The sequence below is a fragment of the Oncorhynchus keta genome, chromosome 26 (assembly GCF_023373465.1).
Source record: "Oncorhynchus keta strain PuntledgeMale-10-30-2019 chromosome 26, Oket_V2, whole genome shotgun sequence".
Lineage (NCBI taxonomy): Eukaryota > Metazoa > Chordata > Actinopteri > Salmoniformes > Salmonidae > Oncorhynchus > Oncorhynchus keta.
In genome coordinates, this window is record NC_068446.1 from 47,138,197 (window position 1) to 47,162,179 (window position 23,983).

The 23,983-nt window shown below is 49.8% G+C and overlaps 1 protein-coding gene across 1 annotated transcript in view; it reads left to right on the forward strand.

Annotated features, from left to right (window-relative positions):
• megf11 (multiple EGF-like-domains 11) overlaps positions 1-23,983 on the forward strand; it is a 400,084-nt gene that overhangs the window by 308,600 nt on the left and 67,501 nt on the right. The window contains exon 14 of the mRNA XM_052481104.1: positions 19,770-19,916. Within this exon, the coding sequence (XP_052337064.1) occupies positions 19,770-19,916 (147 nt within the window). The remainder of the gene's footprint in view (positions 1-19,769; positions 19,917-23,983) is intronic.

Below are 23,983 nucleotides of genomic sequence, written 5' to 3' on the forward strand. Positions count from 1 at the left end.
GTGACAGAGAGGGTGGTATTAACCTGGAGAGTGACAGAGAGGGTGGTATTAACCTGGAGAGTGACAGAGAGGGTGGTATTAACCTGGAGAGTGACAGAGAGTGTGGTATTAACCTGGAGAGTGACAGAGAGGGTGGTATTAACCTGGAGAGTGACAGAGAGGGTGGTATTAACCTGGAGAGTGACAGAGAGGGTGGTAGTAACCTGGAGAGTGACAGAGAGGGTGGTATTAACCTGGAGAGTGACAAAGAGGGTGGTATTAACCTGTAGAGTGACAGAGAGGGTGGTATTAACCTGGAGAGTGACAGAGAGGGTGGTATTAACCTGGAGAGTGACAGAGAGGGTGGTGTTAACCTGGAGAGTGACAGAGAGGGTGGTATTAACCTGGAGAGTGACAGAGAGGGTGGTGTTAACCTGGAGAGTGACAGAGAGGGTGGTATTAACCTGGAGAGTGACAGAGAGGGTGGTATTAACCTGGAGAGTGACAGAGAGGGTGGTATTAACCTGGAGAGTGACAGAGAGGGTGGTATTAACCTGGAGAGTGACAGAGAGGGTGGTAGTAACCTGGAGAGTGACAGAGAGGGTGGTATTAACCTGGAGAGTGACAGAGAGGGTGGTATTAACCTGGAGAGTGACAAAGAGGGTGGTATTAACCTGTAGAGTGACAGAGAGGGTGGTATTAACCTGTAGAGTGACAGAGAGGGTGGTATTAACCTGGAGAGTGACAGAGAGGGTGGTATTAACCTGGAGAGTGACAGAGAGGGTGGTGTTAACCTGGAGAGTGACAGAGAGGGTGGTATTAACCTGGAGAGTGACAGAGAGGGTGGTATTAACCTGGAGAGTGACAGAGAGGGTGGTATTAACCTGGAGAGTGACAGAGAGGGTTGTATTAACCTGGAGAGTGACAGAGAGGGTGGGATTAACCTGGAGAGTGACAGAGAGGGTGGTATTAACCTGTAGAGTGACAGAGAGGGTGGTATTAACCTGGAGAGTGACATAGAGGGTGGTATTAACCTGGAGAGTGACAGAGAGGGTGGTATTAACCTGGAGATTGACAGAGAGGGCGGTATTAACCTGGAGAGTGACAGAGAGGGTGGTATTAACCTGGAGAGTGACAGAGAGGGTGGTATTAACCTGGAGAGTGACAGAGAGGGTGGTATTAACCTGGAGAGTGACAGAGAGGGTGGTATTAACCTGGAGAGTGACAGAGAGGGTGGGATTAACCTGGAGAGTGACAGAGAGGGTGGTATTAACCTGGAGAGTGACAGAGAGGGTGGGATTAACCTGGAGAGTGACAGAGAGGGTGGTATTAACCTGTAGAGTGACAGAGAGGGTGGTATTAACCTGTAGAGTGACAGAGAGGGTGGTGTTAACCTGGAGAGTGACAGAGAGGGTGGTATTAACCTGGAGAGTGACAGAGAGGGTGGTGTTAACCTGGAGAGTGACAGAGAGGGTGGTATTAACCTGGAGAGTGACAGAGAGGGTGGGATTAACCTGGAGAGTGACAGAGAGGGTGGTATTAACCTGGAGAGTGACAGAGAGGGTGGGATTAACCTGGAGAGTGACAGAGAGGGTGGTAGTAACCTGGAGAGTGACAGAGAGGGTGGTATTAACCTGGAGAGTGACAGAGAGGGTGGTAGTAACCTGGAGAGTGACAGAGAGGGTGGTATTAACCTGGAGAGTGACAGAGAGGGTGGGATTAACCTGGAGAGTGACAGAGAGGGTATCTGTGGACAGAGCAAGAGAGAGCGAGAAAGGGAGAGATCACGATTGAGACAGAGAAGAGGGACAGAGAAGAGACACAGAGACAGAGTGAAGTGAAAAGAGTGGGAAAGAGGGAGGGAGAAAGAATCCCTACCTGCAGAGAGACATAATGTTGACTTAATGAGAGACATCATTCTGACAGGGGGATGATAAACAACATGTCAGAATAAGCCCCTGGAGACCACACACACGCAATGGCGTCTTGTAACTGAGGTAGTCGCCTGCTATTAGCCCTTCCTCCTCTAACACAGTGACTTCACACTGAGTCAGGAGCATGTATCAAGATGTCATCTAGAGCAGCTACACCAGGCTACACCAGGCTACAGCAGCTACACCAGGCTACACCAGGCTACACCATCTATACCAGGCTACACCAGGCTACACCAGGCTACACCAGCTATACCAGTCTACAGCAGCAACACCAGTCTACAGCAGCAACACCAGTCTACAGCTGCAACACCAGGCTACAGCAGCTACACCAGGCTACACCAGGCTACACCATCTATACCAGGCTACACCAGGCTACACCAGGCTACACCAGCTATACCAGTCTACAGCAGCAACACCAGTCTACAGCAGCAACACCAGTCTACAGCTGCAACACCAGGCTACAGCAGCTACACCAGTCTACACCAGGCTACACCAGGCTACACCAGCTATACCAGGCTACACCAGGCTACAGCAGCTACACCAGTCTATACCAGGCTACAGCTGCTACACCAGGCTACACCAGGCTACACCAGTCTACACCAGTCTACACCAGTCTACACCAGGCTACACCAGGCTACACCAGTCTCCACCAGGCTACACCAGTCTACACCAGGTTACACCAGGATACACCAGTCTACACCAGGCTACAGCAGGTTACACCAGGCTAAAGCAGCTAAAACTGGCTACAGTAGGTTACAACAGTCTACACCAGGTTACACCAGTCTATAACTGGCTACACCAGGCTACACCAGTCTACACCAGTCTACACCAGGCTACAGCAGCTACAACTGGCTACACCAGTCTACACCAGGCTACAGCTGCAACACCAGGCTACAGCAGCTACACCAGTCTACACCAGGCTACACCAGGCTACACCAGCTATACCAGGCTACACCAGGCTACACCAGGCTACACCAGCTATACCAGTCTACAGCAGCCACACCAGTCTACAGCAGCAACACCAGTCTACAGCTGCAACACCAGGCTACAGCAGCTACACCAGTCTACACCAGGCTACACCAGGCTACACCAGCTATACCAGGCTACACCAGGCTACAGCAGCTACACCAGTCTATACCAGGCTACAGCTGCTACACCAGTCTACACCAGTCTACACCAGTCTACACCAGGCTACACCAGGCTACACCAGTCTCCACCAGGCTACACCAGTCTACACCAGGTTACACCAGGATACACCAGTCTACACCAGGCTACAGCAGGTTACACCAGGCTAAAGCAGCTAAAACTGGCTACAGTAGGTTACAACAGTCTACACCAGGTTACACCAGTCTATAACTGGCTACACCAGGCTACACCAGTCTACACCAGTCTACACCAGGCTACAGCAGCTACAACTGGCTACACCAGTCTACACCAGGCTACAGCAGCTACACCAGGCTACACCAGGCTACACCAGGCTACACCAGTCTACACCAGGCTACACCAGTCTACACCAGTCTACACCAGGCTACACCAGGCTACACCAGGCTACACTAGGCTACACCAGGCTACACCAGGCTACACCAGGTTACAGCAGCTACACCAGTCTACACCAGGCTACACCAGGCTACACCAGTCTACACCAGGCTACACCAGTCTACACCAGTCTACACCAGGCTACACCAGGCTACACCAGGCTACACCAGCTACACCAGGCTACACCAGTCTACACCAGGCTACACCAGGCTACACCAGGCTACACCAGTCTCAACCAGTCCACACCAGGCTACACCAGTCTACACCAGCTTACACCAGTCTACACGAGCTACACCAGTCTACACCAGTCTACAGCAGCTACACCAGTCTACACCAGTCTACACCAGTCTACACCAGTCTACACCAGGCTACACCAGGCTACACCAGCTACACCAGCTTACACCAGTCTACACCAGCTACACCAGTCTACACCAGTCTACAGCAGCTACACCAGTCTACACCAGTCTACAGCAGCTACACCAGTCTACACCAGGCTACATCAGCTACAACTGGCTACAGCAGGTTACACCAGTCTACACCAGTCTACAACTGGCTAAACCAGGCTACACCAGTCTACACCAGTGTACACCAGGCTACAGCAGGTACAACTGACTACACCAGTCTACACCAGGATACAGCAGCTACACCAGGCTACACCAGTCTACACCAGGCTACACCAGGCTACACCAGGCTACACCAGGCTACACCAGGTTACAGCAGCTACACCAGTCTACACCAGTCTACACCAGGCTACACCAGTCTACACCAGGCTACACCAGGCTACACCAGGCTACACCAGGTTACAGCAGCTACACCAGTCTACACCAGGTTACACCAGGCTACACCAGGCTACACCAGTCTACAGCAGCTACACCAGGCTACACCAGGCTACACCAGGTTAAACCAGGCTACACCAGTCTACACCAGTCTACACCAGGCAACACCAGGCAACACCAGGCTACACCAGTCTACACCAGGCTACACCAGGCTACACCAGTCTACACCAGGCTACACCAGTCTACACCAGTCTACACCAGGCTCAACCAGTCCACACCAGGCTACACCAGTCTACACCAGCTTACACCAGTCTACACCAGCTACACCAGTCTAGACCAGTCTATAGCATCTACACCAGTCTACACCAGTCTACACCAGCTTACACCAGTCTACACCAGTCTACACCAGCTACACCAGTCTACACCAGTCTACACCAGTCTACACCAGGCTACACCAGGCTACAGCAGCTACACCAGGCTACAGCAGCTACACCAGTCTACACCAGTCTACAGCAGCTACACCAGTCTACACCAGTCTACACCAGTCTACACCAGGCTACACCAGGCTACACCAGTCTATACCAGGCTACACCAGGCTACACCAGGCTACACCAGTCTACACCAGTCTACACCAGCTTACACCAGTCTACACCAGCTACACCAGTCTACACCAGTCTACACCAGCTACACCAGTCTACACCAGGCTACACCAGTCTACACCAGTCTACACCAGTCTACAGCAGCTACACCAGTCTACACCAGTCTACAGCAGCTACAGCAGCTACAGCAGCTACACCAGTCTACACCAGTCTACAGCGGCTACAGCAGCTACAGCAGCCTACACCAGTCTACACCAGTCTACACCAGCTACACCAGTCTACACCAGACTACACCAGCTACACCAGTCTACACCAGCTACACCAGTCTACACCAGCTACACCAGGCAACACCAGTCTACACCAGCTACACCAGTCTACACCAGGCTACACAAGTCTACAGCAGTCTACACCAGGCTACACCAGTCTACAGCAGCTACACCAGTCTACACCAGTCTACACCAGGCTACACCAGTCTACAGCAGCTACACCAGTCTACACCAGTCTACACCAGTCTACACCAGGCTACACCAGTCTACAGCAGCTACACCAGTCTACACCAGTCTACAGCAGCTACACCAGTCTACACCAGTCTACACCAGTCTACACCAGGCTACACCAGTCTACACCAGGCTACAGCTGCAACACCAGTCTACACCAGTCTACACCAGGCTACACCAGGCTACAGCAGTCTACAGCAGGCTACACCAGGCTACACCAGTCTACACCAGGCTACACCAGGCTACACCAGGCTACACCAGTCTACACCAGGCTACACCAGGCTACACCAGTCTCAGGCTACACCAGGCTACACCAGTCTACACCAGGCTACACCAGGCTACACCAGTCTACACCAGCTACACCAGGCTACACCAGTCCTACACCAGGCTACAGCAGTCTACACCAGTCTACACCAGTCTACACCAGTCTACACCAGTCTACACCAGCTACACCAGGCTACACCAGTCTACACCAGTCTACACCAGGCTACAGCTGCTACACCAGTCTACACCAGTCTACAGCTGCTACACCAGTCTACACCAGTCTACACCAGGCTACACCAGTCTACACCAGTCTACACCAGGCTACACCAGTCTACACCAGCTACACCAGTCTACACCAGGCTACAGCAGCTACACACCAGGCTACAGCAGGCTACACCAGTCTACACCAGTCTACACCAGCTACACCAGTCTACACCAGTCTACACCAGGCTACACCAGTCTACACCAGTCTACACCAGGCTACACCAGCTACACCAGTCTACACCAGTCTACACCAGGCTACACCAGTCTACACCAGTCTACACCAGTCTACACCAGCTACACCAGGCTACACCAGTCTACACCAGTCTACAGCAGCTACACCAGTCTACACCAGTCTACACCAGCTACACCAGTCTACACCAGTCTACACCAGTCTACAGCAGCTACACCAGTCTACACCAGTCTACACCAGTCTACACCAGTCTACACCAGTCTACACCAGTCTACACCAGTCTACACCAGCTACACCAGTCTACACCAGTCTACACCAGGCTACAGCTGCTACACCAGTCTACACCAGGCTACACCAGTCTACACCAGGCTACACCAGTCTACACCAGTCTACACCAGGCCAGTCTACACCAGTCTACACCAGTCTACACCAGCTACAGCTGTTACACCAGTCTACACCAGTCTACACCAGTCTACACCAGGCTACACCAGTCTACACCAGTCTACACCAGTCTACACCAGTCTACAGTCTACACCAGGCTACACCAGGCTACACCAGTCTACACCAGGCTACACCAGTCTACACCAGGCCACACACCAGTCTACAGCAGCTACACCAGGCCAGCTGCTACACCAGTCTACACCAGCTACACCAGGCTACACCAGTCTACACCAGTCTACCAGGCCAGGCTACACCAGTCTACACCAGTCTACACCAGGCTACACCAGTCTACACCAGTCTACACCAGGCACACCAGTCTACACCAGTCTACACCAGTCTACACCAGGCTACAGCTGCTACACCAGTCTACAGGCTACAGCTGCTACACCAGGCAGCTACACCAGTCTACACCAGGCTACACCAGGCTACACCAGTCTACACCAGTCTACACCAGGCTACAGCAGGCTACACCAGTCTACACCAGGCTACACCAGGCTACACCAGTCTACACCAGTCTACACCAGGCTACAGCTGCTACACCAGTCTACACCAGTCTACACCAGGCTACACCAGTCTACACCAGGCTACACCAGTCTACACCAGGCTACACCAGCTACACCAGGCTACACCAGTCTACACCAGGCTACACCAGTCTACACCAGTCTACACCAGTCTACACCAGTCTACAGCTACACCAGTCTACACCAGTCTACACCAGTCTACAGCAGCTACACCAGTCTACACCAGTCTACACCAGTCTACACCAGGCTACACCAGGCTACACCAGTCTACACCAGTCTACACCAGGCTACAGCTGCTACACCAGTCTACACCAGTCTACACCAGGCTACACCAGTCTACACCAGGCTACAGCAGCTACACCAGGCTACACCAGGCTACACCAGTCTACACCAGTCTACACCAGGCTACACCAGTCTACACCAGGCTACAGCTGCTACACCAGTCTACACCAGTCTACACCAGGCTACACCAGTCCAGCTACACCACACCAGGCTACACCAGGCTACACCAGGCTACACCAGTCTACACCAGTCTACACCAGGCTACACCAGTCTACACCAGGCTACACCAGTCTACACCAGTCTACACCAGGCTACACCAGTCTACACCAGTCTACACCAGGCTACACACCAGTCTACACCAGTCTACACCAGGCTACAGCTGCTACACCAGTCTACAGCAGCTACACCAGGCTACAGCTGCTACACCAGTCTACACCAGTCTACACCAGGCTACACCAGTCTACACCAGTCTACACCAGGCTACAGCTGCTACACCAGTCTACACCAGTCTACACCAGGCTACACCAGTCTACACCAGTCTACACCAGGCTACACCAGTCTACACCAGTCTACACCAGGCTACAGCTGCTACACCAGTCTACACCAGTCTACACCAGGCTACAGCTGCTACACCAGTCTACAGCAGCTACACCAGTCTACACCAGGCTACACCAGGCTACACCAGTCTACACCAGTCTACACCAGGCTACAGCTGCTACACCAGTCTACACCAGGCTACACCAGGCTACACCAGTCTACACCAGTCTACACCAGGCTACACCAGTCTACACCAGGCTACAGCTGCTACACCAGTCTACACCAGGCTACACCAGTCTACACCAGTCTACACCAGTCTACACCAGGCTACACCAGTCTACACCAGTCTACACCAGTCTACACCAGTCTACAGCTGCTACACCAGTCTACACCAGTCTACCAGTCTACAGCAGCTACACCAGTCTACACCAGTCTACACCAGGCTACACCAGTCTACACCAGTCTACACCAGTCTACACCAGTCTACAGCAGCTACACCAGTCTACACCAGTCTACACCAGTCTACACCAGGCTACACCAGTCTACACCAGTCTACACCAGGCTACAGCTGCTACACCAGTCTACACCAGTCTACACCAGGCTACACCAGTCTACACCAGGCTACAGCTGCTACACCAGTCTACACCAGGCTACACCAGTCTACACCAGTCTACACCAGGCTACACCAGTCTACACCAGTCTACACCAGGCTACACCAGGCTACAGCTGCTACAACAGTCTACACCAGTCTACACCAGTCTACACCAGTCTACACCAGGCTACACCAGGCTACACCAGGCTACAGCTGCTACACCAGTCTACACCAGTCTACACCAGGCTACACCAGTCTACACCAGGCTACAGCTGCTACACCAGTCTACACCAGTCTACACCAGTCTACACCAGTCTACACCAGGCTACACCAGTCTACACCAGTCTACCCCAGTCTACACCAGGCTACAGCTGCTACACCAGTCTACACCAGTCTACACAGTCCAGGCTACACCAGTCTACACCAGTCTACACCAGGCTACACCAGTCTACACCAGGCTACACCAGTCTACACCAGTCTACACCAGTCTACACCAGTCTAAACCAGGCTACAGCTGCTACACCAGTCTACACCAGTCTACACCAGTCTACACCAGTCTACACCAGTCTACAGCTGCTACACCAGTCTACACCAGTCTACACCAGGCTACAGCTGCTACACCAGTCTACAGCAGCTACACCAGTCTACACCAGGCTACACCAGGCTACACCAGTCTACACCAGTCTACACCAGGCTACAGCTGCTACACCAGTCTACACCAGGCTACACCAGGCTACACCAGTCTACACCAGTCTACACCAGGCTACAGCTGCTACACCAGTCTACACCAGTCTACACCAGGCTACACCAGTCTACACCAGGCTACAGCTGCTACACCAGGCTACACCAGTCTACACCAGTCTACACCAGTCTACACCAGGCTACAGCTGCTACACCAGTCTACACCAGTCTACACCAGTCTACAGCAGCTACACCAGTCTACACCAGTCTACACCAGGCTACACCAGTCTACACCAGTCTACAGCAGCTACACCAGTCTACACCAGTCTACACCAGTCTACACCAGCCTGCACCAGGCTACACCAGTCTACACCAGTCTACACCAGGCTACAGCTGCTACACCAGTCTACACCAGTCTACACCAGGCTACACCAGTCTACACCAGGCTACAGCTGCTACACCAGTCTACACCAGGCTACACCAGGCTACACCAGTCTACACCAGTCTACACCAGGCTACACCAGTCTACACCAGTCTACACCAGTCTACACCAGGCTACAGCTGCTACACCAGTCTACACCAGTCTACACCAGTCTACACCAGCTACACCAGTCTACACCAGTCTACACCAGTCTACAGCAGCTACACCAGTCTACACCAGTCTACACCAGTCTACACCAGTCTACACCAGTCTACACCAGGCTACAGCTGCTACACCAGTCTACACCAGTCTACACCAGGCTACACCAGTCTACACCAGGCTACAGCTGCTACACCAGTCTACACCAGTCTACACCAGTCTACACCAGTCTACACCAGGCTACACCAGTCTACACCAGTCTACACCAGGCTACAGCTGCTACACCAGTCTACACCAGTCTACACCAGTCTACAGCAGCTACACCAGTCTACACCAGGCTACACCAGTCTACACCAGTCTACACCAGTCTACAGCAGCTACACCAGTCTACACCAGTCTACACCAGTCTACACCAGTCTACACCAGGCTACAGCTGCTACACCAGTCTACACCAGTCTACACCAGTCTACACCAGTCTACACCAGTCTACAGCTGCTACACCAGTCTACACCAGTCTACACCAGTCTACACCAGTCTACACCAGTCTACAGCTGCTACACCAGTCTACACCAGTCTACACCAGTCTACACCACAGGCTACAGCTGCTACACCAGTCTACACCAGTCTACACCAGTCTACACCAGTCTACAGCTGCTACACCAGTCTACACCAGTCTACACCAGTCTACACCAGTCTACAGCTGCTACACCAGTCTACACCAGTCTACACCAGTCTACTCTGGTGGAGTTTTCACATTATAACCCCGCCATTGGAAGGGCGTAACCTTGTGATAAAATAGCACAGCTGGAATAGGAAAATAAATCATTCATTTGTAGATGAATTTGCATGTGTCTGTGTGTGTGTGTGTGTGTATGTTGCTCAGCTCTAATTGGGCGGTGGGACCTCTAGCCCTCCTCTGAAGAGACTTGACACTCTCCCTCTCCTCTCCCCCACCTCTCCCTCTCATCCCTCTCATCTCCCTCTCCTCTCCCCCTCCTCTCCCTCGCCTCTCCCTCTCCTCTCCCCCTCCTCTCTCTTTCCTCTCCCTCTCCTCTCCCCCTCCTCTCCTCTCCTCTCCCCCTCCTCTCCTCCCTTGCCAGCCTGTCGAAGGGTCTGTGTCTGTGATCTGGCTCAAAGAGGTTCTCTCTGTATTTATTGGCTGACAGAAAGGCACCCTATTCCATTCATAGTCCCTAGGGGCCCTGGTCAGACACCCTATTCCATTCATAGTCCCTATGGGCCCTGGTCTGACACCCTATTCCATTCATAGTCCCTATGGGCCCTGGTCAGACACCCTATTCCATTCATAGTCCCTAGGGGCCCTGGTCAGACACCCTATTCCATTCATAGTCCCGAGGGGCCCTGGTCAGACACCCTATTCCATTCATAGTCCCTATTTTTTTTTCACCTTTATTCAACCAGGCAGTCTAGTTGAGAACAAGTTCTCATTTACAACTGGCCAAGATAAAGCAAAGCAGTGCGACACATACAACAACACAGAGTTAAACATGGAGCAAAACAAACATACAGTCAATAATACAGTAGAAAAGTCTATATACAGTGTGAGCAAATGAGGTGAGATAAGGGAGGTAAGGCAATAAATAGGCCATGGTGGTAAAATAATTACAATATAACAATTAAAAACTGGAATGGTAGATGTGCAGAAGATGAATGTGCAAGTGGAGATACTGGGGTGCAAAGAAGCTACACTAAATAAATACATTATGCGCATGAGATAGATTGGATGGGCTATTTACAGATGAGCTATGTACAGGTGCAGAGATCTGTGAGCTGCTCTGACAGCTGGTGCTTAAAGCTAGTGAGGGAGGTAAGAGTCTCCAGCTTTAGTGATTTTTTTGCAGTTCGTTCCAGTCATTGGCAGCAGAGAACTGGATGGAGAGGCGGCCAAAGGAAGAATTGGCTTTGGGGGTGACTAGAGAGATATACCTGCTGGAGCGCGTGCTACGGGTGGGTGCTGCTATGGTGACCAGTGAGTTGAGATAAGGCGGGGCTTTACCTAGCAGGGTCTTGTAGATGACATGGAGCCAGTGGGTTTTGCGACGAGTATGAAGCGAGGGCCAGTCAGCGAGAGCGTACAGGCCGCAGTGGTGGGTAGTATATGGGGCTTTGGTGACAAAACGGATGGCACTGTAATAGATTACATCCAATTTACTGAGTAAAGTGTTGGAGGCTATTTTGTAAATGACATTGTCGAACTCAAGGATCGGTAGGACAGTCAGTTTTACAAGGGTAAGTTTGGCAGCATGAGTGAAGAATGCTTTGTTGTGAAATATGAAGCCAATTCTTTATTTAATTTAATGATTGGAGATGTTTAATGTGAGTCTGGACGGAGAGTTTACAGTCTAACCAGACACCTGGGCAATGATCGGTTGAAGAGCATGCATTTCGTTTTACTTGCAATTAAGAGCAGTTAAATCAAATCAAATCAAATTTTATTTGTCACATACACATGGTTAGCAGATGTTAATGTGAGTGTAGCGAAATGCTTGTGCTTCTAGTTCCGACAATGCAGTAATAACCAACAAGTAATCTAGCTAACAATTCCAAAACTACTGTCTTATACACAGTGTAAGGGGATAAAGACTATGTACATAAAGATATATTTACATTTACATTTAAGTCATTTAGCAGACGCTCTTATCCAGAGCGACTTACAAATTGGTGCATACACCTTATGACATCCAGTGGAACAGCCACTTACAATAGTGCATCTAAAATATGAATGAGTGATGGTACAGAGCGGCATAGGCAAGATACAGTAGATGGTATCGAGTACAGTATATACATATGAGATGAGTATGTAAACAAAGTGGCATAGTTAAAGTGGCTAGTGATACATGTACTACATAAGGATGCAGTCGATGATATAGAGTACAGTATATACATATGCATATGAGATGAATAATGTAGGGTAAGTAACATTATATAAGGTAGCATTGTTTAAAGTGGCTAGTGATATATTTACATCATTTCCCATCAATTCCCATTATTAAAGTGGCTGGAGTTGAGTCAGTGTCAATGTGTTGGCAGCAGCCACTCAATGTTAGTGGTGGCTGTTTAACAGTCTGATGGCCTTGAGATAGAAGCTGTTTTTCAGTCTCTCGGTCCCAGCTTTGATGCACCTGTACTGACCTCGCCTTCTGGATGATAGCGGGGTGAACAGGCAGTGGCTCGGGTGGTTGTTGTCGTTGATGATCTTTATGGCCTTCCTGTAACATCGGGTGGTGTAGGTGTCCTGGAGGGCAGGTAGTTTGCCCCCGGTGATGCGTTGTGCAGACCTCACTACCCTCTGGAGAGCCTTACGGTTGTGGGCGGAGCAGTTGCCGTACCAGGCGGTGATACAGCCCGACAGGATGCTCTCGATTGTGCATCTGTAGAAGTTTGTGAGTGCTTTTGGTGACAAGCCGAATTTCTTCAGCCTCCTGAGGTTGAAGAGGCGCTGCTGCGCCTTCTTCACGATGCTGTCTGTGTGAGTGGACCAATTCAGTTTGTCTGTGATGTGTATGCCGAGGAACTTAAAACTTACTTCCCTCTCCATTACTGTTCCATCGATGTGGATAGGGGGGTGTTCCCTCTGCTGTTTCCTGAAGTCCACAATCATCTCCTTAGTTTTGTTGACGTTGAGTGTGGGGTTATTTTCCTGACACCACACTCCGAGGGCCCTCACCTCCTCCCTGTAGGCCGTCTCGTCGTTGTTGGTTATCAAGCCTACCACTGTTGTGTCGTCCGCAAACTTGATGATTGAGTTGGAGGCGTGCGTGGCCACGCAGTCGTGAGTGAACAGGGAGTACAGGAGAGGGCTCAGAACGCACCCTTGTGGGGCCCCAGTGTTGAGGATCAGCGGGGTGGAGATGTTGTTGCCTACCCTCACCACCTGGGGGCGGCCCGTCAGGAAGTCCAGTACCCAGTTGAACAGGGCGGGGTCGAGACTCAGGGTCTCGAGCTTGATGACGAGCTTGGAGGGTACTATGGTGTTGAATGCCGAGCTGTAGTCGATGAACAGCATTCTCACATAGGTATTCCTCTTGTCCAGGTGGGTTAGGGCAGTGTGCAGTGTGGTTGAGATTGCATCGTCTGTGGACCTATTTGGGCGGTAAGCAAATTGGAGTGGGTCTAGGGTGTCAGGTACGGTGGAGGTGATATGGTCCTTGACTAGTCTCTCAAAGCACTTCATGATGACGGAAGTGAGTGCTACGGGGCGGTAGTCGTTTAGCTCAGTTACCTTAGCTTTCTTGGGAACAGGAACAATGGTGGCCCTCTTGAAGCATGTGGGAACAGCAGACTGGTATAGGGATTGATTGAATATGTCCGTAAACACACCGGCCAGCTGGTCTGCGCATGCTCTGAGGGCACGGCTGGGGATGCCGTCTGGGCCTGCAGCCTTGCGAGGGTTAACACGTTTAAATGTCTTACTCACCTCGGCTGCAGTGAAGGAGAGTCCGCATGTTTTTGTTGCAGGCCGTGTCAGTGGCACTGTATTGTCCTCAAAGCGGGCAAAAAAAAATATTTAGTCTGCCTGGGAGCAAGACATCCTGGTCCGTGACTGGGCTGGTTTTCTTCTTGTAGTCCGTGATTGACTGTAGACCCTGCCACATACCTCTTGTGTCTGAGCCGTTGAATTGAGATTCTACTTTGTCTCTATACTGACGCTTAGCTTGTTTGATAGCCTTGCGGAGGGAATAGCTGCACTGTTTGTATTCGGTCATGTTACCAGTCACCTTGCCCTGATTAAAAGCAGTGGTTCGCGCTTTCAGTTCCACGCGAATGCTGCCATCAATCCACGGTTTCTGGTTAGGGAATGTTTTAATCGTTGCTATGGGAACGACATATTCAGTGCACGTTCTAATGAACTCGCACACCGAATCAGCGTATTCGTCAATGTTGTTATCTGACGCAATACGAAACATATCCCAGTCCACGTGATGGAAGCAGTCTTGGAGTGTGGAATCAGCTTGGTCGGACCAGCGTTGGACAGACCTCAGCGTGGGAGCTTCTTGTTTTAGTTTCTGTCTGTAGGCAGGGATCAACAAAATGGAGTCGTGGTCAGCTTTTTCAAAAGGAGGGCGGGGCAGGGCCTTATATGCGTCGCGGAAGTTAGAGTAACAATGATCCAAGGTTTTTCCGGCCCTGGTTGCGCAATCGATATGCTGATACAATTTAGGGAGTCTTGTTTTCAGATTAGCCTTGTTAAAATCCCCAGCTACAATGAATGCAGCCTCCGGATAAATGGATTCCAGTTTGCAAAGAGTTAAATAAAGTTTGTTCAGAGCCATCGATGTGTCTGCTTGTGGGGGAATATATACGGCTGTGATTATAATCGAAGAGAATTCTCTTGGTAGATAATGCGGTCTACATTTGATTGTGAGGAATTCTAAATCAGTTGAACAGAAGGATTTGAGTTCCTGTATGTTTCTTTGATCACACCACGTCTCGTTAGCCATAAGGCATACGCCCCCGCCCCTCTTCTTACCAGAAATATGTTTATTTCTGTCGGCGCGATGCGTGGAGAAACCCGCTGGCTGCACCGCCTCCGATAGCGTCTCTCCAGTGAGCCATGTTTCCGTGAAGCAAAGAACGTTACAGTCTCTGATGTCCCTCTGGAATGCTACCCTTGCTCGGATTTCATCAACCTTGTTGTCAAGAGACTGGACATTGGCGAGAAGAATGCTAGGGAGTGGTGCACGATGTGCCCGTCTCCGGAGTCTGACCAGAAGACCGCCTCGTTTCCCTCTTTTACGGAGTCGTTTTTTTGGGTCGCCGCATGGGATCCATTCCGTTGTCCTGGGTGAAAGGCAGAACTCAGGATCCGCGTCGCGAAAATCATATTCTTGGTCGTACTGATGGTGAGTTGACGCTGATCTTATATTCAGTAGTTCTTCTCGACTGTATGTAATGAAACCTAAGATGACCTGGGGTACTAATGTAAGAAATAACACGTAAAAAAAACAAAAAACTGCATAGTTTCCTAGGAACGCGAAGCGAGGCGGCCATCTCTGTCGGCGCCGGAAGTAGTATAGGGGACACGGAAGGAGAGTTGTATGGCATTGAAGCTCGTCTGGAGGTTAGTTAACACAGTGTCCAAAGAAGGGCCAGAAGTATACAGAATGGTGTCGTCTGAGTAGAGGTGGATCAGAGAATCAACAGCAGCAAGAGCGACATCATTGATGTATACAGAGAAGAGAGTCGGCCCGAGAATAGAACCCTGTGGCACCCCGATAGAGACCGCCAGAGGTCCGAACAACAGGCTCTCTGATTTGACACACTGAACTCTATCTGAGAAGTAGTTGGTGACCAGGCGTGGCAGTCATTAGAAAAACCAAGGCTGTTGAGTCTGCCAATAAGATTGTTTTGATTGACGGAGTGGAAAGCCTTGGCCAGGTCGATGCTTTCAAAGACCTTAGAAAAACAGGGTAGGATAGATATACGCCTGTAGCAGTTTGGGTCTAGAGTGTCACCCCCTTCGAAGAGGGGGATGACCGCGGCAGCTTTCCAGTTTATGGGAATCTCAGACGATACGAAAGAGAGGTTGAACAGGCTAGTAACAGGGGTGGCAACAATTTCGGCAGATAATTTTATAAAGAGAGGGTCCAGATTGTCTAACCCGGCTGATTTGTAGGGGTCCAGATTTTGCAGCTCTTTCAGAACATTGGCTATCTGGATTTGGGTGAAGGAGATGTGGGGGAGGTTTGGGCAATTTGCTGTGGGGAGCGCAGGGCTGTTGGCCGGGGTAGGAGTAGCCAGGTGGAAAGCATGGTCAGCCGTAGAAAAATACTAATTGAAACTCTCCATTATAGTGGATTTATCAGTGGTGACAGTGTTTCCTAGTCTCAGAGCAGTGGGCAGCTGGAAGGAGGTGCTCTTATTCTCCATGGACTTGACAATGTCTAAGAACTTTTTTGATTGTGCTACAGGGCCATGGTCAGACACCCTATTCCATTCATAGTCCCTAGGGGCCCTGATCAGACACCCTATTCCCTTCATAGTCCCTAGGGGCCCTGGTCAGACACCCTATTCCATTCATAGTCCCTAGGGGCCCTGGTCAGATACCCTATTCCCTTCATAGTCCCTAGGGGCCCTGGTCAGACACCCTATTCCCTTCATAGTCCCTAGGGGCCCTGGTCAGACACCCTATTCCATTCATAGTCCCTAGGGGCCCTGGTCAAATGCAGTGCACTATAAAGGGAATATGGTTTAATTTGAGATGCATGTTTTATTCTACCGGGGTCTAGTAGAAAGAACAGAACCTCAAACAGCCTCTGAATCAAGCCTCACTTTGAAGATCAGTCTGCATGTTCCTGACCAACTTCCACCCCCTGCTCACCCTCCTGTCCTCACACCTCCTTCCCATCCCCCCTCCGCCCACCATCCCTTAGCCCTCTGACTCTCCAACAAAGGACTGTTTCTGACTAACTCACCTCTCCTCCACCACCACCTCTCCTCGGCCTTCTGCCTCCCCCTCAAAGGGACCCAGGTACTGTACTATATACTGTGTGAGGATCGTCCCCGGAGATTAGCTGTTCTTTAATTCAAAGTATTCTTCTTAATGGCCACAGAGCCCAGCTGCTCTGCTCTCTGTGTCTCTGAGGCTCTCTTCTCTGTCAAAGTACATCTCAAATGAGCTGTCTCTCTGGAACAGAGGGAGAGGCTGCAGGAGCTTGAAAGGGTGATTTGTGGGTGTCTGTAGGGATGGGCATTTGATATTTTTCCACTGTTCAAGTACCCTCATGATTTTTTTTTTTTCTGGGGGGGGTACTCGAGAACTCCAACGAGGGGGGCTATTTTTAGAACACAAGGACCTCACTGGATACAGTGTTTCTGCTTTGCTGCTCTCTGTAGGATCGTCTCACACCGAGTAGAGGGTCAGAGGGATAGAGGGGTTCCTGTATTCATCTTCACGTGTGCCTTGTCTCTATGGACACTACCAGTCACACCGAGTAGAGGGTCAGAGGGATAGAAGGGTTCCTGTATTCATCTTCACGTGTGCCTTGTCTCTATGGACACTTACCAGTCACACCAGAGGGTAGAGGGTCAGAGGGATAGAGGGGTTCCTGTATTCATCTTCACGTGTGCCTTGTCTCTATGGACACTACCAGTCACACCGAGTAGAGGGTCAGAGGGATAGAGGGGTTCCTGTATTCATCTTCACGTGTGCCTTGTCTCTATGGACACTACCAGTCACACCGAGTAGAGGGTCAGAGGGATAGAGGGGTTCCTGTATTCATCTTCACGTGTGCCTTGTCTCTATGGACACTACCAGTCACACCGAGTAGAGGGTCAGAGGGATAGAAGGGTTCCTGTATTCATCTTCACGTGTGCCTTGTCTCTATGGACACTACCAGTCACACCGAGTAGAGGGTCAGAGGGATAGAAGGGTTCCTGTATTCATCTTCACGTGTGCCTTGTCTCTATGGACACTACCAGTCACACCTACTCAGTCCAGGGTTTTTTTTTATTAATTTTTTTGTAGAATAATAGTGAAGACATAAAAACAATGAAACAACACATATGGAATCATTCAGTAACCAAAAAAAAGGGTTAAACAAATCTAAATATATTTAATATTTGAGATTCTTCAAAGTAGCCCACCAAAGCTTTGCCTTGATTACAGCTTTACAATGTTATTTCATAGTGTTGATGTCTTCACTATTATTCTACAATGTAGAAAATAGTAAAAATAAAGAAAAACTCTTGAATGAGTAGGTGTGTCCAAACTGTTGACTGGTACTGTATTTTGAATGGTTGTTTGCTGGTTTCTCCTGTGGTATTTTATTAGGATCCCTACTCCCTACTCCCTAGCCCTACTCCCTACTCCCTAGCCCTACTCCCTACTCCCTAGCCCTACTCCCTACTCCCTAGCCCTACTCCCTACTCCCTAGCCCTACTCCCTACTCCCTAGCCCTACTCCCTACTCCCTAGCCCTACTCCCTACTCCCTAGCACTACTCCCTACTCCCTAGCCCTACTCCCTACTCCCTAGCCCTACTCCCTACTCCCTAGCACTACTCCCTACTCCCTAGCCCTACTCCCTAGCCCTACTCCCTACTCCCTAGCCCTACTCCCTACTCCCTAGCCCTACTCCCTACTCCCTAGCCCTACTCCCTACTCCCTAGCACTACTCCCTACTCCCTAGCCCTACTCCCTACTCCCTAGCCCTACTCCCTACTCCCTAGCCCTACTCCCTACTCCCTAGCACTACTCCCTACTCCCTAGCCCTACTCTCTACTCCCTAGCCCTACTCCCTACTCCCTAGCCCTACTCCCTACTCCCTAGCCCTACTCCCTACTCCCTAGCCCTACTCCCCACTCCCTATCCCTAGCCCTACTCCCCACTCCCTATCCCTAGCCCTACTCCCCACTCCCTAGCCCTAGCCCTACTCCCCACTCCCCACTCTCTAGCCCCACTCCCCACTCTCTAGCCCCACTCCCCACTCTCTAGCCCCACTCCCCACTCCCTAGCCCCACTCCCCACTCCCCACTCCCCAGCCCCACTCCCCACTCCCTACTCCCCAGCCCTACTCCCTACTCCCCACTCCCTAGCCCTAGCCCCACGCCCCACTCCCCACTCTCTAGCCCCACTCCCCACTCCCTAGCCCCACTCCCCACTCCCTAGCCCCACTCCCCCCCACTCCCCACTCCCCACTCCCCAGCCCCACTCCCCACTCCCCACTCCCTAGCCCCACTCCCTACTCCCCAGCCCCACTCCCCACTCCCCACTCCCTAGCCCCACTCCCTACTCCCCACTCCCCACTCCCCACTCCCTACTCCCCACTCCCTACTCCCCACTCCCTACTCCCCAGCCCTACAGGTATCCACTGTGTCAGTGTGCGTCCTCAGGGGTTCTGTGTGTGTGTGTGTGTGTGTGTGTGTGTGTGTGTGTGTGTGTGTGTGTGTGTGTGTGTGTGTGTGTGTGTGTGTATCTACAGGTATCCGGTGTGACAGTGTGTGTCCTCAGGGGTTCTGATTGTGTGTGTGTGTGTGTGTGTGTGTGTGTGTGTGTGTGTGTGTGTGTGTGTGTGTGTGTGTGTGTGTGTGTGTGTGTGTGTGTGTGGTTGTGTGTGTGTGTGTGTGTGTCTACAGGTATCCGGTGTGACAGTGTGTGTCCTCATGGGTTGTGGGGTCCAAACTGCTCCGTCACCTGCTCCTGTCAGAATAGAGGATCCTGCTCACCTGAGGACGGTACCTGTGTCTGTTCCCCGGGTTACAGAGGGACCTCCTGCAAGAGAGGTATGTACCCTGACCTCTAACCTTAACTAGCACCTGTGGCTTAATGGTTGTTTCTCATTGAGTATTACTCCCTAGCCCCACTCCCCACTCCCTAGCCCTTAATGGTTGTTTCTCAATGTAGTATTACTCCCTAGCCCCACTCCCCACTCCCTAGCCCTTAATGGTTGTTTCTCATTGAGTATTACTCCCTAGCCCCACTCCCCACTCCCTAGCCCTTAATGGTTGTTTCTCATTGAGTATTACTCCCTAGCCCCACTCCCCACTCCCTAGCCCTTAATGGTTGTTTCTCATTGAGTATTATTACTTGTTCTGTTATTTTATGTTATGTTATACGCGTGTGATGGTTGTTGATCATTGCTAGACAGCCATTTTCAGGTCTTGCCATAGATTTTCAAGGTGATTTAAGTCAAAAGTCAAAAACTAATCAACTCAGGAACATTCAATGTCATCTAGGTTTTAGGTTATTGTCCTGCTGAGAGGTGAATTCATCTCCCAGTGTCTGGTGGAAAGCAGACTGAACCAGGTTATTGTCCTGCTGAAAGATGAATTCATCTCCCAGTTTCTGGTGGAAAGCAGACTGAACCAGGTTATTGTCCTGCTGAAAGATGAATTCATCTCCCAGTGTCTGGTGGAAAGCAGACTGAACCAGGTTATTGTCCTGCTGAAAGGTGAATTCATCTCCCAGTGTCTGGTGGAAAGCAGACTGAACCAGGTTATTGTCCTGCTGAAAGATGAATTCATCTCCCAGTTTCTGGTGGAAAGCAGACTGAACCAGGTTATTGTCCTGCTGAAAGATGAATTCATCTCCCAGTGTCTGGTGGAAAGCAGACTGAACCAGGTTATTGTCCTGCTGAAGGGTGAATTCATCTCAGTGTCTGGTGGAAAGCAGACTGAACCAGGTTATTGTCCTGCTGAAAGGTGAATTCATCTCCCAGTTTCTGGTGGAAAGCAGACTGAACCAGGTTATTGTCCTGCTGAAAGGTGAATTCATCTCCCAGTCTCTGGTGGAAAGCAGACTGAACCAGGTTATTGTCCTGCTGAAAGATGAATTCATCTCTCAGTTTCTGGTGGAAAGCAGACTGAACCAGGTTATTGTCCTGCTGAAAGGTGAATTCATCTCTCAGTCTCTGGTGGAAAGCAGACTGAACCAGGTTATTGTCCTGCTGAAAGATGAATTCATCTCCCAGTGTCTGATGGAAAGCAGACTGAACCAGGTTATTGTCCTGCTGAAAGATGAATTCATCTCCCAGTGTCTGATGGAAAGCAGACTGAACCAGGTTATTGTCCTGCTGAAAGGTGAATTCATCTCCCAGTGTCTGATGGAAAGCAGACTGAACCAGGTTATTGTCCTGCTGAAAGATGAATTCATCTCTCAGTCTCTGGTGGAAAGCAGACTGAACCAGGTTATTGTCCTGCTGAAAGATGAATTCATCTCCCAGTTTCTGGTGGAAAGCAGACTGAACCAGGTTATTGTCCTGCTGAAAGATGAATTCATCTCCCAGTTTCTGGTGGAAAGCAGACTGAACCAGGTTATTGTCCTGCTGAAAGATGAATTAATCTCTCAGTCTCTGGTGGAAAGCAGACTGAACCAGGTTATTGTCCTGCTGAAAGATGATTTCATCTCTCAGTCTCTGGTGGAAAGCAGACTGAACCAGGTTATTGTCCTGCTGAAAGATGAATTCATCTCCCAGTGTCTGGTGGAAAGCAGACTGAACCAGGTTATTGTCCTGCTGAAAGATGAATTCATCTCCCAGTTTCTGGTGGAAAGCAGACTGAACCAGGTTATTGTCCTGCTGAAAGATGAATTCATCTCTGTCTCTGGTGGAAAGCAGACTGAACCAGGTTATTGTCCTGCTGAAAGGTGAATTCATCTCCCAGTCTCTGGTGGAAAGCAGACTGAACCAGGTTATTGTCCTGCTGAAAGATGAATTAATCTCTCAGTCTCTGGTGGAAAGCAGACTGAACCAGGTTATTGTCCTGCTGAAAGGTGAATTCATCTCCCAGTTTCTGGTGGAAAGCAGACTGAACCAGGTTATTGTCCTGCTGAAAGATGAATTCATCTCCCAGTGTCTGGTGGAAAGCAGGTTAGAATTCATCTCCCAGTTTCTGGAAAGCAGACTGAACCAGGTTATTGTCCTGCTGAAAGATGAATTCATCTCCCAGTCTCTGGTGGAAAGCAGACTGAACCAGGTTATTGTCCTGCTGAAAGATTGTCTCTGGAAAGCAGTCCAGGTTATTGTCTGGTGGAAAGCAGACTGAACCAGGTTATTGTCCTGCTGAAAGGTGAATTCATCTCCCAGTTTCTGGTGGAAAGCAGACTGAACCAGGTTATTGTCCTGCTGAAAGATGAATTCATCTCCCAGTTTCTGGTGGAAAGCAGACTGAACCAGGTTATTGTCCTGCTGAAAGATGAATTCATCTCCCAGTTTCTGGTGGAAAGCAGACTGAACCAGGTTATTGTCCTGCTGAAAGATGAATTCATCTCTCAGTCTCTGGTGGAAAGCAGACTGAACCAGGTTATTGTCCTGCTGAAAGATGAATTCATCTCCCAGTTTCTGGTGGAAAGCAGACTGAACTAGGTTTTCCTCTAGGATTTTGCATGTGCTTAGTTCTGTCTAATTTATTTTTATAACAATATAAACTAATTTGTCCTTGCCGATGACAAGCATACCCATAACATGATGCAGCCACCACCGTGCTTGAAAAATATGGAGAGTGGCACTGAGTAATGTGTTGTTGGATGTGCTCTAAATATAACACTTTGTATTTAAGGACATAAAGTTAATTTGCCACGTTTGTTACGGTTTTAATTTAGTGCCTTATTGCAAACAGGAGGGACCTCACAGAGATGGAATAGTCATGTAAAAATCATGTTAAACACTTACTTACTGCACTGTACATAATGTGACTTGTTAAGCAAATGTTTACTCCTGAACTGATTTAGGCTTGATACAACAAAGGTGTTGAATGTAAAAATGTCTAAAAACACAATTCCACTTTGGCATTAAGGGGTATTGTGATGTCATTATGGGGTATTGTGATGTCATTATGGGGTATTGTGATGTCATTATGGGGTATTGTGATGTCATTATGGGGTATTGTGATGTCATTATGGGTTGTGATGTCATTATGGGGTATTGTGATGTCATTATGTGGTATTACGATGTCATTATGGGGTATTGTGATGTCATTATGGGGTTTGGGGGGAGACCAGTGACACAACATCTCAATGTAATACATTTTAAATGCAGGCTGTAACACAACAATGTGTAAAAAGTCCAGGGGTGTGAATACTTTCTGAAGTAACTGGGTGTGAATACTCTCTGAAGTAACTGGGTGTGAGTACTCTCTGAAGTAACTGGGTGTGAGTACTCTGAAGTAACTGGGTGTGAATACACTTTGAAGTAACTAGGTGTGAGTACTCTCTGAAGTAACTGGGTGTGAATACTCTCTGAAGTAACTGGGTGTGAATACGCTCTGAAGTAACTAGGTGTGAGTACTCTCTGAAGTAACTGGGTGTGAGTACTCTCTGAAGTAACTGGGTGTGAGTACTCTCTGAAGTAACTGGGTGTGAGTACTCTCTGAAGTAACTGGGTGTGAGTACTCTCTGAAGTAACTGGGTGTGAGTACTCTGAAGTAACTGGGTGTGAATACACTTTGAAGTAACTGGGTGTGAATACTCTCTGAAGTAACTGGGTGTGAGTACTCTCTGAAGTAACTGGGTGTGAGTACTCTGAAGTAACTGGGTGTGAATACACTTTGAAGTAACTGGGTGTGAGTACTCTCTGAAGTAACTGGGTGTGAGTACTCTGAAGTAACTGGGTGTGAATACACTTTGAAGTAACTAGGTGTGAGTACTCTCTGAAGTAACTGGGTGTGAGTACTCTCTGAAGTAACTGGGTGTGAGTACTCTCTGAAGTAACTGGGTGTGAGTACTCTCTGAAGTAACTAGGTGTGCGTACTCTCTGAAGTAACTGGGTGTGAATACTCTCTGAAGTAACTGGGTGTGAATACGCTCTGAAGTAACTGGGTGTGAGTACACTCTGAAGTAACTGGGTGTGAGTACT